At 42.2% G+C, this 15360-nt stretch overlaps 1 protein-coding gene across 1 annotated transcript in view; it reads left to right on the forward strand.

Moving 5' to 3' along the window:
* Positions 1-15360, forward strand: part of OXCT1 (3-oxoacid CoA-transferase 1) — a 119206-nt gene that overhangs the window by 83101 nt on the left and 20745 nt on the right. The window contains exon 14 of the mRNA XM_008155618.3: positions 11516-11605. Within this exon, the coding sequence (XP_008153840.2) occupies positions 11516-11605 (90 nt within the window). The remainder of the gene's footprint in view (positions 1-11515; positions 11606-15360) is intronic.

A 15360-nucleotide genomic window follows, 5' to 3' on the forward strand; every position in this document is an offset into this window, starting at 1 on the left:
CATTTCAGTATTTGAAGAAGTTTGTCTCTTTCCCTCATTCCCCCTCTGTGGGGAGGAGCCATTGTACCTTCACTGCACTTTCAGCTTCCACTCTTCAGAAGAGAGACTGATGCCTGTGCCCTGAGGACCCCCCACAGGGACGTTGCCCTTAGTGGTCTCTGTGGCTCTGGAGGTGGGTCATTGTCACCAGGAGGACCTGCTTCTCCCTCCTGAGCTCAGACCTCACACTGGTCCAGGATGTGAACCTCCATGGAAGGATACTGCTCATGGTTCTCTTAGTCCCCAACGTGGCTTGTGCTTTCTTAGCAACCCGGAAAGCCAGTCCTCAGCTTTCATTAGGGACTGGCTTCACATGGAGAGGCGCTGGTCCCCCTTTTACAAGTTAGGACATGTGCAAGAGGAAACAAATCAAAACTCAAACAGTGACCAAAGGGTCGTCAATTCGCCATTCATGTTCATAGCTATTAACCCCCCCCCCGTGGGAGGCACTTAGCAGTCATTAAACTCCTCGAAGCCCAGAGGACATCTTGGGAATAAACAGTACTTATTAACAGTGTGGAATCAAAATGGTTTTATTCCTTCCACCTCAGCCTCTGAACTTGCTCAGTAGGGCAACCACATTTGGTAGACCTAGCATGCTTACACAATTGTTCTTAAGTGAGTGTTTTGTTTCTTTGTGTTTTTTTTACTTTTAAATTTTCTGCTACCTTATTTTTTGATCTTTTCTATTGTGGATAAAAACACTAGTAATGATTTCAATGTATTCCTTAATAATGTTCTTTCAGCCCCTGTGTCTCTCGGTGAAAATTCGATCCAGCTGTCAGAGATGGCAGCGTAATTATAATAATTCTGTCATTTGCTCTTTAGAGCTTTGCAGACGGTGGGAGGCAGTGATGGAGCAAGCGTGCTCCTGCCTGTCAGTCTAATCCTCACATCCTCCTCCTTCATCCCAGCCAACCCTGCCCTCTTTAAAGAATCAGAAAGTCAAATTTCTGAGAACGACTATTTCCTGTGGGTTTTTTTTAAGTAATAATTTAACATTTCATGTGAATGTGTTGTTGAGGGGATTGATCTATTTTAGTACACGGAGACATAAAAATAATTGGTACTTTTTCATTTGTATTGTAGCTGTCATTTTTGTTGTGATTATCTAGGGATCTCCTAAAAATAATATAAACCTTAAAAATTTTTTTGTAATAACAAATGAGATCTGTTTTCCCACCATTAGAACATTAGTTTGGTACAACCATGTGAAACTCCTGTGTTTGTAGGTCACACATGGTCACATGTGGCCAACTTCATATAATTCTCATACATTTCTCTCAGTGACCAATGGAAGGGAGAGGTTATTAAATGCAGAAAATAACCTACCCTTGGATTTTAAAAGATTGTGCTTATTCTGTTTTGGATAATGGAAAAGACCAGAAGCTCGAGTGTTTAGTTGTATTTCATAAACTCAATTAAATAACTTATTTATTGTATCCTACTACTTAATCATATTAAGTTGTGTGTCCTGGAGCGGTGCTCGATGTCTGGGTACAGGTACCCGAGGGGGCCTGATAAAGCAAGCTGAGCTTCCCGGGTCAGGTTGAGCTGTTTCCTCTCTGCAGAATTATGAATAGACTCTGAACACTGAAACAGCAGCTTCAGAACAGAGCTAAGAATAGCACAGAGTTTTCCTCCTGCTGTCCATTTCATTAACCCAGCAAATAGAAAGCGTGGAGTGTTGGTCTCTTTGACCCTGCACAAAGAGGTTAACCTCTTTAAAGTGCCTCATTTATAAACACAAACTTCATCATACATTGATTGTACCTTAGGAGAACATGAAAGTTGCATGCTTCTAACTATTAACTTAATAGATGCTTATTAATTTCCTGTACAAAGTAGAGTTAATGACCTATCATCAATTTTATGCACCCTGGGGCTTTTTCTTTACTTGGAGAGATGAGGTTTCATAAGTGAACCAGGAAGACATTATTGAATGTATTTATACTTTTATAAATGCGATAATCGGTGTTAATAGCCAGGAAGAGAACTCATTTTTGCTGTGTGACATTAAGTGATTTCTTTAGGGCACAAGGACTCATGAGCCAGGTTAGATGTGATCAGTCAGCACAGATGTCAGTCGTGGCTGGAGGGGGCCTTGGAGGCTCTGTGGTATTCTCAGTTTCCAGATGACGGCAGTGGGGGCAGGTTGATCACAGAGGGGACAGGGTGCCTCTCAAGAGGAGAATTTCAATTATAGCTACCTGTGTGGCCTTGCCACTACCTGCCAGTGGCTGTCAGCCCTGATCTCAGACAAGCCAAGTGGTAAATTCTAAAATGGTGACAAGCAAAGATGCTGTGAGAGTAGCCAGAAGAGGTCCTGATCTAATCTTGTTGCTGGGATGGTACAGGAGCACATGACCTTTTCCTGGAAAAGTGGTCGTGGTTTGATGCATAAAAGATAAGCTGGAGGACATGATGGAATGAGGGTGGGAGGGACTTTGTGACACAGCGAAGCCATATGCTGTGTACAAGCAACTTCTTGGCATAGAAGTGGGTGCTGGGCTGTGAGGAAAGAGCAGGTTGAGACCAGGTTCTCACAGGCCTGTATGTCAGGCTGAGGCACTTGGACTTGACCCTGAAGGATCAGGTTGGAAGGATTTGAGAAGGACAAAGCTGGACAGAGGTTCCGTATTAGGGATGTTGTTATAATACTCTAGGGGGAAATCACAAGGATCTTAGCTAGGGTGAGAAAAGGTCAAGTTCAAGAAATATTGGGAAAAGTGGAGTTCTTTGTGATTGGATGACTGGTTAACCGATGGTACATAGATAGCGACAGAGAGGCAAGAGACAGGAAGCTTCTGATTTGAAACTTGAGATGGATAGATGGCCACCAGGGGATGGGACATTAGGGTTTAGATTCGCAAAAAAAGATGCTTAATTTGGTTTGGACCACACTGAGCTGAGCCATGTAATGATTAACACAATATTCCAGAAGTTTTTATTTCTCACTGACATGGAACCGCAGCGAGTGTCCCTGTCTGGCCGGCCGTTCTTCTTTGTGCAGTAACTCGGTGACCGAGATTCCTTTCATCCCGTGGCTCTGCCATCTTCAACGTGTGGTTTGCAGAAAGGGGAGGAGCATGGAGCGTTGTTCTTGGGTAGTTTTATGGTCCAGCTCTGTTCTGTATCACTTCCACCCACTTCCCATCGGCCAGAGCTTATTCCTATGACTGTCTCCAGCTGCAAGGGAGGCTGGAAAATGCGGCCTCATTATGTGCCCACCAACAAGAAGGTGCAGTTCGGGGAAGCAGCTAACCGACTGTGCTGCAGGGTGACCGGGGAGGTTTTGAATATTGGGAGCAGAGATCTGAGCTAGAAATGTGGCTTTAGGTATCATCAAAGACAGGGTAAGGTTATATTCTGAGAAGTTACTCTTTGAGAACAAGAAGAAACAAGAGCAGGAGGCCAAGAACGGAACTTTTAAGTCGGCTGGTACACAAAGGTGGTGTGGACGATGGATGCCAGGAGGCGCCCGAGAGCCTGGAGGAGGGAGGTATTGTACCACGGCAGCCAGGAGTGGACAGTTTCAAGGAGTTGGTGGAAAATAGTGAGAATGTAGTAGAAAGACTCACAAAGTGTCTACTGAATCAGATGATTAAATATGAGAGACCTGATTGAGTTGTCTTCACTTCAAGACCACGGTCAAGGCAGAAAGCGATTTCAGGGCGTTGAGAGATCAACAGAGAGGAGCTACAGAGACGGGGAGATGGAGAACCAGGAGGGAGGGGGTCATTGATGAAACAAGGTCCCCGAGAGAACAAGGACAAAGGAGAACTTACTGAAATAAAATTCTGAGTTCACCCAAGTACTGCTTTTTTTTGACACCTTTTGAGCCCACATGATTGATGACGTATTTGTTATGAGCAATTTTGTTAACTTACCTAGCAGGAGACTATAATTACATTTCCAGTTTCCTATTAGTTAGTTTATGTTCTCAATGCACATCTCCTGGGAAATGCAATTCCTCTTTGAACGGAAACTTGCATTTTTCTTGGTTTCGAATGCAAAGTATAACAAAGAAAAAAGAAATAGTCCGCTGTAACTTTATCCTAACTTTGCTAAACTAAGGCAGATTGTACATCTTTTATTTTCCCTGATAAATGGAGTTATAACCTGTCTCTCTGTGTTTAAATAAATGTTATTGTGTGTCCTAGTTTCTCTCATCCCTACTGTCGCTAGGAACGTGTTTAGAGGTTCTCTTCTTTCCTAGAGCATTTTTTAATAATGAGGAAGTGAGATGGAAATCAAGAGGCTTACATGCGGATTGTGGTGTGTAATATTGAGCAAGCCCTGGTTTTATTAATAGATCACTGCATAGCTATTTTTCCATTTTACGTCCAATCGATTCACATTTTCCAGTGAGGCACATAACATTAGTTTAAAATGCTTTAAAAATTGTTTCTATATTGTAACTTGTTTCTAACTTAAGACCAGAATATTTAGAAGGAAAAATAATCTTCATATAAGCTATTATTATTTATATACCAAGCCTAAAGGTGATGGCAAGAATGATTTTTGGTATGTTTATTTTAAACAGCACTTCACAGAACAGTTCGATTGTATTAAAAACTTAAAATGTTACCAAAGGTCATATTTAGAATTTGAGTGACTATTTCTTTGGGAGTATAATTTAATGTTTGTACTTTGGTGCTCTGAGGTTGTTTTTTTAAAATATTTTTTATTGATTTTTTTACAGAGAGGAAGGGAGAGGGATAGAGAGTTAGAAACATCGATGAGAGAGAAACATCGGTCAGCTGCCTCCTGCACGCTCCCTACTGGGTATGTGCCCGCAACCAAGGTACATGCCCTTGACCGGAATTGAACCCGGGACCCTTGAGTCCACAGGCTGACACTCTATCCACTGAGCCAAACCGGTTAGGGCACTCTGAGGTTTTTTAATGTTATTGCTTTACTAGTATCAATTAGGAAGTAGTGTCAAATTAAGTAGAATATATTTAAAATAATGATTTTAGTTTCTATTTTCTAGAAAAAGGTAGGTAATTATATTCATCTTATCTTGGTACCTGGTTTATAATAAACCCTCAATAAATATTTATGATTTAATGATGATACTTGAGTTAGTATTTTTTTTTTTTTAGAAAAGATGTGTATCTGTTATAATAGCGCATGAAGCATTTCTAGCTCTCTCTCTCTCTCTCTCTCTCTCTCTCTCTCTCTCTCTCTCTCTCTCTTTCTCTCTCTTTTGCAGTATTCTTTCTATCTTTCTATCCTTGATATCAGTCAGGGTCAGCCCTTAACTGCAAAAAGATGAGTTGGCTGTGAAAAGAGTATCCAGCAATCATCTCTCCATTATTCTAGGCAGAATACATTTCAGAACGAAAGTGGCACCATTCAAGAATTGCATGTTTGCTGATGAGATTTAGAGAAAACCACACGTTGTCTCACTCTGGTCCAGGGCTCCAAGCATGCCCCGAAAACCTCTTCATTATAGGCCTATTTTTTCTCCCACTGTCACTTTCTCTCTTGTGATTTATTTTAAGGCATGTTTTTACCTCCTTAACCCCTCTGTTCTATCAGCTTCTTGTTTTATATGTAGAATAGGGAGTTGAGTTTGGAGAAGGAAAATAAAGATGGAGGTGAGGTCAGCATCTCATATGTGTACAATGCCAAGCAGTGTGTTGGACATTTGAGTAGAGGTGCATTACAGTGCCTAGCTCAGTACCTGGCATATACCCACTCCCACGTATCCCCCTTAAGAGGCCTGCTCCAGGACCCTGCTCTGTTGGATAGATGTAGCATTTGGTTTTAATTCTACACTTAATTCTCACCCTCCATAGAACTCATTTTGGGCACCACATCATCATATCACTCATGCTGGCTGCTGTAACAAACGAGCCTCTCAATTTCAGTGGCTTAGCACCCCTATATGTTTTTGTCTCTCCCCCTCCCGCTCCCCACAGTCATATTGAACAATGCATTGTGGTTCTGAGTAAGTGGGCTCTGTTACACACAATCTTTTAAGGACTGAAACTGAAGAAAGCTCAGTATTTTCCAAGGTTACCTTGGAGGTCAAGTGTCTAGATTGCAGAAAGCAAAAAAGATTGAGGGTTTTATGTGAGAGGATTTTATGGGCCAGTGCCTGGAGGTCACTGTGAGTAGGGTACATGCTTCCATTTATTTGTGTCTTTTTCAATTGCTTTTTCTGTGTTTTATAATTTTTTTTTAAGTACAAGTTTTTACCTCCTTGGTTAAATTTATTCCTAGGTGTTTTGTTGTTTGTTTTGCAGTTGTAAATAGGATTGTTTTTTTAGTTTCCTTTTCCGATAATTCATTTTGGTGTATAAAAATTCAACCGAGCCCTAACCGGTTTGGGTCAGTGGATAGAGCGTTGGCCTGCGGACTCAAGGGTCCCAGGTTCGATTCCAGTTAAGGGCATGTACCTTGGTTGCAGGCACATCCCAGTAGAGGGTGTGCAGGAGGCAGCTGATTGATATTTCTCTCTCATTGATGTTTCTAACTCTCTATCCTTCTCCCTTCCTCTCTGTAAAAAATCAATAAAATATATATTAAAAAAACAACAACAAAAAATTCAACCGAGCCCCAGCTGGTTTGGCTGAGTAGATAGAGCATCGGCCTACGGAGTGAAGGATCCCGGTTTCACTTCCAGTCAAGGGCTCATACTTGGTTGAAGGCGGGAGGCAACCGATCCATGTGTCTCCCTCAAATCGATGTTTCTCTCTCTCTGTCTTTCCCTGTCCCTTCCACTCTTCTCTAAAAATCAATGGAAAAATATCCTCAGGTGAGGATTAACACAACAACAATAATAACAACAAAAGCAACCGATTCCAGGATATTTTTGTATCCTGCTACTTTACTGAATATCAGTTCCAGTAGTTTTTTGGTGGAATTTTTAGGGTTCTCTCTACATAGTAATCATATCATGTGCAAATAATGACAGTTTTACTTCTTCCTTTCCTATTTGGATGCCTTTCACTTATCCTTATCTGATTCCTGTGTACTATGTTCAATAAGAGTGGTGAAAGCGGACATCCCTGTCTTGTTCTTGATCTTGCTTTTATGAATATGATGTTAGCTATGGGTATGTCACTTGTGGCCTTTAAAATGTTCCCTCTATTTCCACTTTTCTGAGAGTTTTTATCATTAATGGGTCCTAGATTTGTCAAAAGCTTTTTCTGCATCTATTGATATGATCATATGATTTTTATCCTTCATTTTGTTTATGTGACGTATCACGTTAATTGATTTGTGGATATTATGCCAACCTTGCATCCCAGGAATAAATCCCACTTGATCATGGTGTATGGTTTTTATTTATTTATTTATTTATTTATTTATTTATTTATTTTAATATATTTTATTGATTTTTTACAGAGAGGAAGGGAAAGGGATAGAGAGTTAGAAACATCGATGAGAGAGAAACATCAATCAGCTGCCTTCTGCACACCCCCTATTGGGGATGTGCCCACAACTAAGGTACATGCCATTGACTAGAATCGAACCTGGGACCCTTCAGTCCACAGGCCAATGCTCTATCCACTGAGCCAAACCAGTCAGGGCATGATCTTTTGAATGTATTGCTCCATTCGGTTTGCTAATGTTTTGTTGAGGATTTTAGCATCTTGTTCATCAGGAATATTGGCCTATAATTTTATTTATTTTTTTTGTAATGTCTTTATCTGGTTTTGGAATTAGGATAATGCTGGCCTCATAAAATAAGATTGGGAGTCTTCCCTCCTCTTGAATACTTTGGAATAGTTTGAGAAAGATAGGTGTTAGTTCCTCTTTAAATGTTTGGTAAAATTCACCTGTGAAGCTGTCTGGTCTGGGACTTCTGTTTATTGGAAGTTTTTGATTATTGGTCCAATTTCATTAGTTGTAATTGGTCTGCTCAGATTTTCTGTTTCTTCTTGATTTGGTGTTGAAAGATTGTATGTTTCTAGGAATTTATTCATTTTCTTTCATCTTACCCAATTCGTTGGTATATAGTTTTTGTATGGAAACAACAAGCCTGTGTTGTTGTTTTCCTGCTGGTATAAATAGAGTGAATTGTTTCCCTTTAGTCATTGATTCTGTTTCAGAAATCATTTGGGAATCCAAATGGAGGGAAATGTTTTTTCTTTTCCCAATACAATGAACATACTGAAAGTAATAGAAAAACCAAATATTTGAAGGCTTTTCCTGGAAATGCTTTGTATGAGATAGTACCGCTGTTCTCTTTCCTGCCTGGAAGACTACTTTTGTAAAATACTCTCTCTGGGAAGACCCCAGCCTCTTTCTTCCATCTCTATTTCCCAGACAGCTGCATTTCCTATGTTCTGCCAGATGGGAACATACCTATATTAGTTTAATCTGTTTGTCCATCCACTCATTCATCCAAGCACTTACAATGTAAAAAAGGAAAAAGAAGAGGAAAGAGAAAAAGTTGAAATTTACTGTGATAGAATGACTTACTGAATAGGACAAGGACCCCGGGGGATAAAGCTCTTAGTTCTACCTTGTGGGTGAGGGAGAGATGGGGTGTGCTTCTTTTAGGGGAAGGAAATTGGGTCCAAGTCTCTTGAATTACTCATAGTTACTTTCCCTCTCTCAGATAAGGTTTATGACGAAAAGAAACCTGGTTTGATAAACCTCCTAAGGGGCCAGGCTCAGACTAGACATTCAGTAAACTAATTTGACCGATGAAGGTTTACGTCAACACATTTATAAACTTTATATAATACACAATTTTTTATACATTATCTCATGCACTCCTCTCAATAGCTCTGCCATAGGGCAGATATGCTTATTCCTGGCTTATAGATAACGAACCCAAAGTCAGAGAGATTTGGTGTTTTGCCAACATCACCCAGCGGGTTAGTAGAATAGACTCAGGTTCTGCACCTAACCTTGACTGTTTTTCACTCATGGAAATCAGTATTTCAGTATGAAAATCATGCTTTGAAATCTGTTGCATGCTTTGAGGTGAGACCTCAGATCACCTGACTCTCTGAGTAATGAAGACTGTTCATTCACATTGGGTCACTCAAGAATTTATTTTTAACAGAAACAACATATTTCTTCCACCATGTTTTAGAGCTCCTTGTTCTCCTGCCAGCACTGTTTGTACCCAGTAGGCATTCTATAACTATCCTATGTAATAAAGAGGGAATATGAAAATTGGCTGTCACTCTGCCACAAAGATGGAAGTGCCCATAGCCACAAGATGGCGGTGCCCAGTCCTCTCAACCCCTCCGGACTCCCCCAGTCCCAGGGGAGCGGCCACTGGGAGCAGGCAGCGTGAGCAGCCTGGCGGAATGCTTGCTTCGTCGCCACGGCAACAAGGCAAGCGTTCCTTGCCTGGCCACGGGGTCCTCTGGCTGGGGAGGGCAGTTGGGGGCCATGAGGCTGGCCAGGGAGGGCAGTTGGGGATCAAGAGGCTGGTTGGGGAGGGCAGTTGGGGGCCATAAGGCTGGCCAGGGAGGGCAGTTGGGGGCCAAGAGGCTGGTCAGGGAGGGCAGTTGGGGGCCATGAGGCCGGCAGGGGAGGGCAGTTGGGGGTCATGAGGCCGGCAGGGGAGGGCAGTTGGGGGCTATCAGGCTGGGAGGGGAAGGCATTTAGGAACAATCAGGCCAGCAGGGGGGGGCAGTTGGGGGCAAGCAGGCCAGCAGGCAGAGTGGTTAGGGGCGATTGGGCAGGCAGGCAGGTGAGCGGTTAGGAGCCAGCGGTCCCGGATTGCGAGAGGGATGTCCGACTGCCATTTTAGGCCCGATCCCACAGGGACATCCCCCGGCAGTCGGACATCCCCTAAGGGGTCCCAGATTGGAGAGGGTGCAGGCTGGGCTGAGGGACACCCTCCCCCATGCACAAATTTTGTGTACCAGGCCTCTAGCTTCTGAAATAATTGACAATGGTTTAAAATGTGTAATTCAGATTCACCTAAATTGGCCAGAGTCTGAGGCTTTTATAAGTTTCTACCTATATTCATTGTGCCACAGGGAACAAAATTTGCCTGTGGTATGTTCGCATTCAGGAATGCTTTTTTTTTTTTTTTTTTAAATGCAAGGACTTTTAACACACTAGCTTGGTTTTCTGGGTGTTGTTGTTGTTGTTGTTGTTGTTGTTATTATTATTTTGGCTTCATCATTCTTCTAGCACTTACACCCTTAGAGCCTGTCCAAGGACATAGTCTGTGGATGCTGAGACTGGCTGGATGTTCTTAGCACCAGCAGGTTGAGACATTTGAAAATGGACTTGCTTTTGTGTCATTTGATGCTTTGAAAATCCCCAACTTCCTTAGTGTTGGAGTTTATGCTAGGCATTTATTGCTTCCCTCTCTGATTTATCCATGAGTCATTCCACGGGCTATCAGTGTTGTCCACAGAAATAGCGTGACCTGGTGCCTACCATAGTAAAATTGCTGCTGACTGGGGATGAAGGCATGGCTGATAGAAGTATAAAATGACATATTTCCACATGGATTCGGCTTCACTTCAAACTTACATGTGTCCGAAGACTCATTTTGTACCTCCCACTCCTTTCCTGCTTCCCGCCCCTCACGCCTTGCCAGCTGCTACCCATCTCATGGAGTGGTGGCTCCTGACCACGAAAACATCCCGACTGCTTGCTCCTCCCCTTTATACTGCACATCTAATTCACGTTCATGCCGTGGTGCATTGACCTCTAAAATATTTCCGAAAGCAGGGGATTTGAGACTGTTTTAAAACCAGGTGTGAGTGCATTGCCAAATCTCCTTATAGCTACGAAATTATGGGAATGGAGCCAAGAGCCCTGAAAGTGTTTACTGTCAAATCAGCAAAAGCACTTGGAGTAAAGAACAAATAAAATTTTAAGGCGTTTTCAATGTTAGAAGACATTCTCCTCTATATACTAGAGTGCGAATTTATTTCATCATCTCTGGAAACACTTCCTTTTTCCAAAACTCTGCAACCACGAGAGAAAAGAGAGTGGGTATTATTCAGAGTGTGGCACATACCAGGTAGTTGAGAAATGTTTAATGAATGAGGACATGGACAGATGGACAAAAATAGAGCGGTAATGGCGAAAGATCCCTGAACTCTGCGCCTGTTTTCTGTTTTTGCTGAGCAGGAATCTATTTTTTATTTCGCTTTGGTTTGCTTTTCTAAGAGCAAGATAAATGTCATTTTAGAAAGACAGACCCACCTTTAATATTAATCATTACTAGGGAAACACCATGAGCGTCTCAGGCTACCACCGAATGGCATTTTATTCTGCAGAATATCCAAGGGAGAGCTTTGGAAAGGGTCTATAATTAAAGACTCAGTAGTGACGGTTATGTGTTTAAAATGAAACAAAAACAGAATATTAAGGTTGTAAAACCTTCATGTACTAAGCAATGAAGGTCAATTACTTTTTTCTCTCATTAATTATTCCAGTGGCTTATTCTTGCAAGTTACTTTTGTTCTGCCACATACTAAAGAAATGAAAGTTAGAGAATTACTTCTTATTTTCTGTTTCCGTTTTGCAGGGGAAGATGGTGAAAGGAATGGGAGGTGCTATGGATCTGGTGTCCAGTGCCAAAACCAAGGTGGTGGTTACCATGGAGCATTCTGCAAAGGTAACACGTGCTGCTTTTGGAAATTCTCAACAGGCCAAAATCCTGTACACCCGGTCACCTGACCATGGCCTCTTTTTTTTTTTGGCTTATTCAAGTTGATAGCATTTATACTTTGAGGGGAAGATTACTTATTATCATTTACTACATGGTTGTTTAACTTTGAATGAAGCACAAACATCAGGAACTTCTTTGATTGTTTGCCTTGTAGACACATCGAAAGTAAAAGCTATAACGCCTTCAAAGCAATGAAAAGATGTCAAGGCAGATGTGTTGATTCAGTTTTAGAGATGATTATAGTGGTTGCTATCCATGTGAAAAATGAAAAACATAGCAGAATATAGGTCTTTCAACAACAGTTATTTTCAGATGGACAATATGGCCTCTTACCAAGGCTGTGAGGTGCCATTTGGAGAAGGTGTTAGAAAATTGTGGACTAGGGGGCAGAAAGCACCCTGATTCTGAAAAGTATCATACTTTTATTTTAACAAATCATCAAATATTTATTGAGTGCCTGTTAAGTGCTAGGCACTGACCAAAAGTAGACAAAAATCATTGACCTCATGGAGCTTACGTTTGATGATGATGGCAATGGTGGTGGTGTGATGATGATGATGTTGGTGGTGGTGATGATGATGAAGGTGATGGTGATGATAATGATGATGATAGTTTCCATGTATTGAGCTCACTGAGTGCCAACAGCACACTAAGCACTTGTTGAGTGTACAAGCACATGAACTTGATCATAGGCATCTTTCATGGTTCCAGAAACAGCTTCAGACAATTTAAGTAATTTGCCTGATTCCACATAACTAGAGGAGCTGAGATTAGACTTGGGGGTCCCTGACTCTGAAGCCCAGTTTTCTAACTTCAGAGCAACCCATGTAACTTTCTTCCTTGTTTCCAACTCAATGTGTTTGGACCAGCTGAGCATAACCGCTTTGCTGACCTGAATCCATGGACTTTGGATTTGGGTGGTACCGTCTTTGTTTTCTGTGTCCTTTGTCCATTTCCACTTACTCTTTAAAATCCTTAGCTTTAAAGCAAATGCTGCCTGTTCCTACCTTGAGACCTACTATTCTGAGTGGAAGTGGTAGTTAGCCCTGTTTTCATTGAGCGATGCAGCACAGGGGGAGATCATGGAGCTGCAAGATTGGCTTCTGACTCGCTTCCCATGGGGACTTCTGTTACAGAGAGAGGTGTGCTGTGAAATGGCTCTGTTGTAAAAACTGAAATAAATGTGGGATTATCATAAACTGTTTAGTAAACAGTGGGAAGTGAGCAGTGGAGCATAAATATGAAACATTGGAAGTGAAACCAGCACAGGTTGCTTCCAAGAGATGCCTTGCAGAAGCATCCAAAGTACCTCGTTTCAGAGGCAGAAGGATGCCAAGCATGCAAATGAAGTCCAATTTTCTGGAACATTATGTCTATTTGGACAACACTTTTTCTGACTTTCCTTTTGTTGTTACTTAAGTCCAACTCATTTTAAGTTATTTTGGTGCAGTTGTTTTCAAAACATTAGGCCTGTATTTAGAAATTCTCTTTCTCTTTGTTTTAAATGTGTGTGTTTTCTCCTCCGCTGGAAATTTTTGATAGAGGAAAAGAAATAGTACTTGAAATTTCTGATTAGAAATCCCTTCTAAAGCTTTGCACAGAAGCAAAATATTTTTTTTTGTTACCATTTCTCCTTTTTCTTCTCTCAGTGGGAAATGGCCTTGAGTTTTAGAACAGAACTGAAGTTAGATATTTTTCCCTAGATACTTTCACTTGAATAAACTAACAAAAATATATTTATGATTAAAGTAATAACAGTGATTTGTTCACACTTAAGACCTTGAAAACTAACCAAGGCAGGTTTCTCTTCTTGCCAGCTTCACTTTCTATCTGTGGTCCAGGATGTGTGGTTGTTCCTGTCTATTGTTCACCTGGACTCATTGTTACTGGCCGAGCTCCAGGCAACATCAAGACCTCCTGCTTCTCTTCCGCATCTTTTACTCTGGCCAAACAGTTGGTAGAGGCTGGAAAGGAGATGGAGGGGAGACAGGTTTTTCACTCCTGGTAGCCTCTCCAGGTAACCATCTGTTCTGGTAGACATGCCAGGTAACTTCTGCCTAATGATTAAGTGAACAGCTTAGGGGAGAAGTCTCGTGAGTTTTGTAAGATACAAGAGTGAAAAATTTGCCACGAAGGATTAAAACATTCATTGTCATGGAAAGACATATCATCTCGTATTCTGAGGCAGCACGTTTTTCTGAGAGGGTGGAGCTGTCAGGTGGTTTTCAGGTACAGCTTCGTCAGAGGGGAGCAGATGCAGGTGGCTTATAAATATAGCATTACCTGACCTTTAGAAGCATGCCTGTGTTGTTGTTGTTCTAATGAGACAAAGGAAACTCTTTCCTTGCCAGCCTTTGCAAGCAGCCAGCAGCTGCTGGTGTTGGAACTGGGCTGCCTGCCAGGGCTGCTCTAGAGGAACCTTCCCAATGCTTCCCTGCCTTAAAGCTGCCTCTGGAGACCCCATGGGAGGCGCTGGTGTGCACCTGGCATTGCGGCGTGATTTCCCTAGAAACATGGCAACATGGTAAAGTGGGCCAAGTTTTGTGGTGTCCAGCCACCTTCTTTCTTGAGCTTCTTGTCATCTCTTGACATGTCCTTCTGCATTCTAAAAATGGGAAGAAACAAATGAAATTAGTATCAATTTGAGTCCTTACTAGGTGCAGGGCCCTCTGCTTGGCATTGCACGTTCTGAATCTCGTGAGCCTCTCAATGACCCTGTGAAGGAAGACTGGGACGGGGGCAGGTGAGAAACTTGCCTGGGTAAGTGGTGGAGGTAGGAGTTTCCCTCAGTGTCATCCAGCCTGTGTTCATCATAGCATAACTGTCACATCCTCACCAAAGCTAGCTCTCCACCAGCATCCTGCCCACACCTGCCCTTTACTCGAAGCTTTAGGTTTCAGAATTTCCTCTTTTTCTTTTTCCATTTTAGCGAGTCAAAACACGCTTTGCTTTGGTGAGATAGGTATCAAATTGTGTTTCTTAGCATCCATCTCCCCTTCTTCCCTTCCCTTCTGTATTAGAATTCTCCAAGTTTTACCTGTGCACATACATACTAGCCCAGGGACAGACTACATTTCCCAGAATCCCTTGCATGTACATGTACCATGTGACCAAGTTTGGGTCAATGGCGTTTGAGTATTTGCAGTGTGTGCAATTTTTGAGCCATGTCCTTAATGGTAAAGCAGATTTCATTGGACTTTCTTTTTCCCCCTTCTGCTATCTGCAGCAGTAGTGTTGGGCCCAAGGCTGTAAAGCATATTGCTAGGTTCACAGAGCTTCCCCACCAGCCTGGATCCCTAGGTGCCCTGCCTCCTTCATGGGTCCCTGTCAGGATTCCGCATAACTCCATCCTTGCCTCTATGCTTTTCTCATCCTCTACATCTTTCTTGGCTGCTATCTAAATTTTTGGCACCAACTACTATTTTTCATTCTGGACTCCTTATTTTCACACTGAAATTGTACACTGGAACTCTGATGAGCTCTAGAACTGTCTTTTTTCCTTAGGAGACACCTCCACAACTCCACCTGATTGTTCCACACCCACCTCAACAGCAGCACACACACAAGTGACATCATTCTCATTTCTCTGAAACTCTCCTGCTTAGACCCCTCGAGCAGAGACTATCTCCCAGCCCCACTGGGAAAGGCAGGCACCCTTGGTATTTTCTGTTCCTACCCCTACAGCAGGCACTGTCAATATT

This window comes from Eptesicus fuscus, chromosome 4 (assembly GCF_027574615.1).
Source record: "Eptesicus fuscus isolate TK198812 chromosome 4, DD_ASM_mEF_20220401, whole genome shotgun sequence".
Classification (NCBI taxonomy): domain Eukaryota; kingdom Metazoa; phylum Chordata; class Mammalia; order Chiroptera; family Vespertilionidae; genus Eptesicus; species Eptesicus fuscus.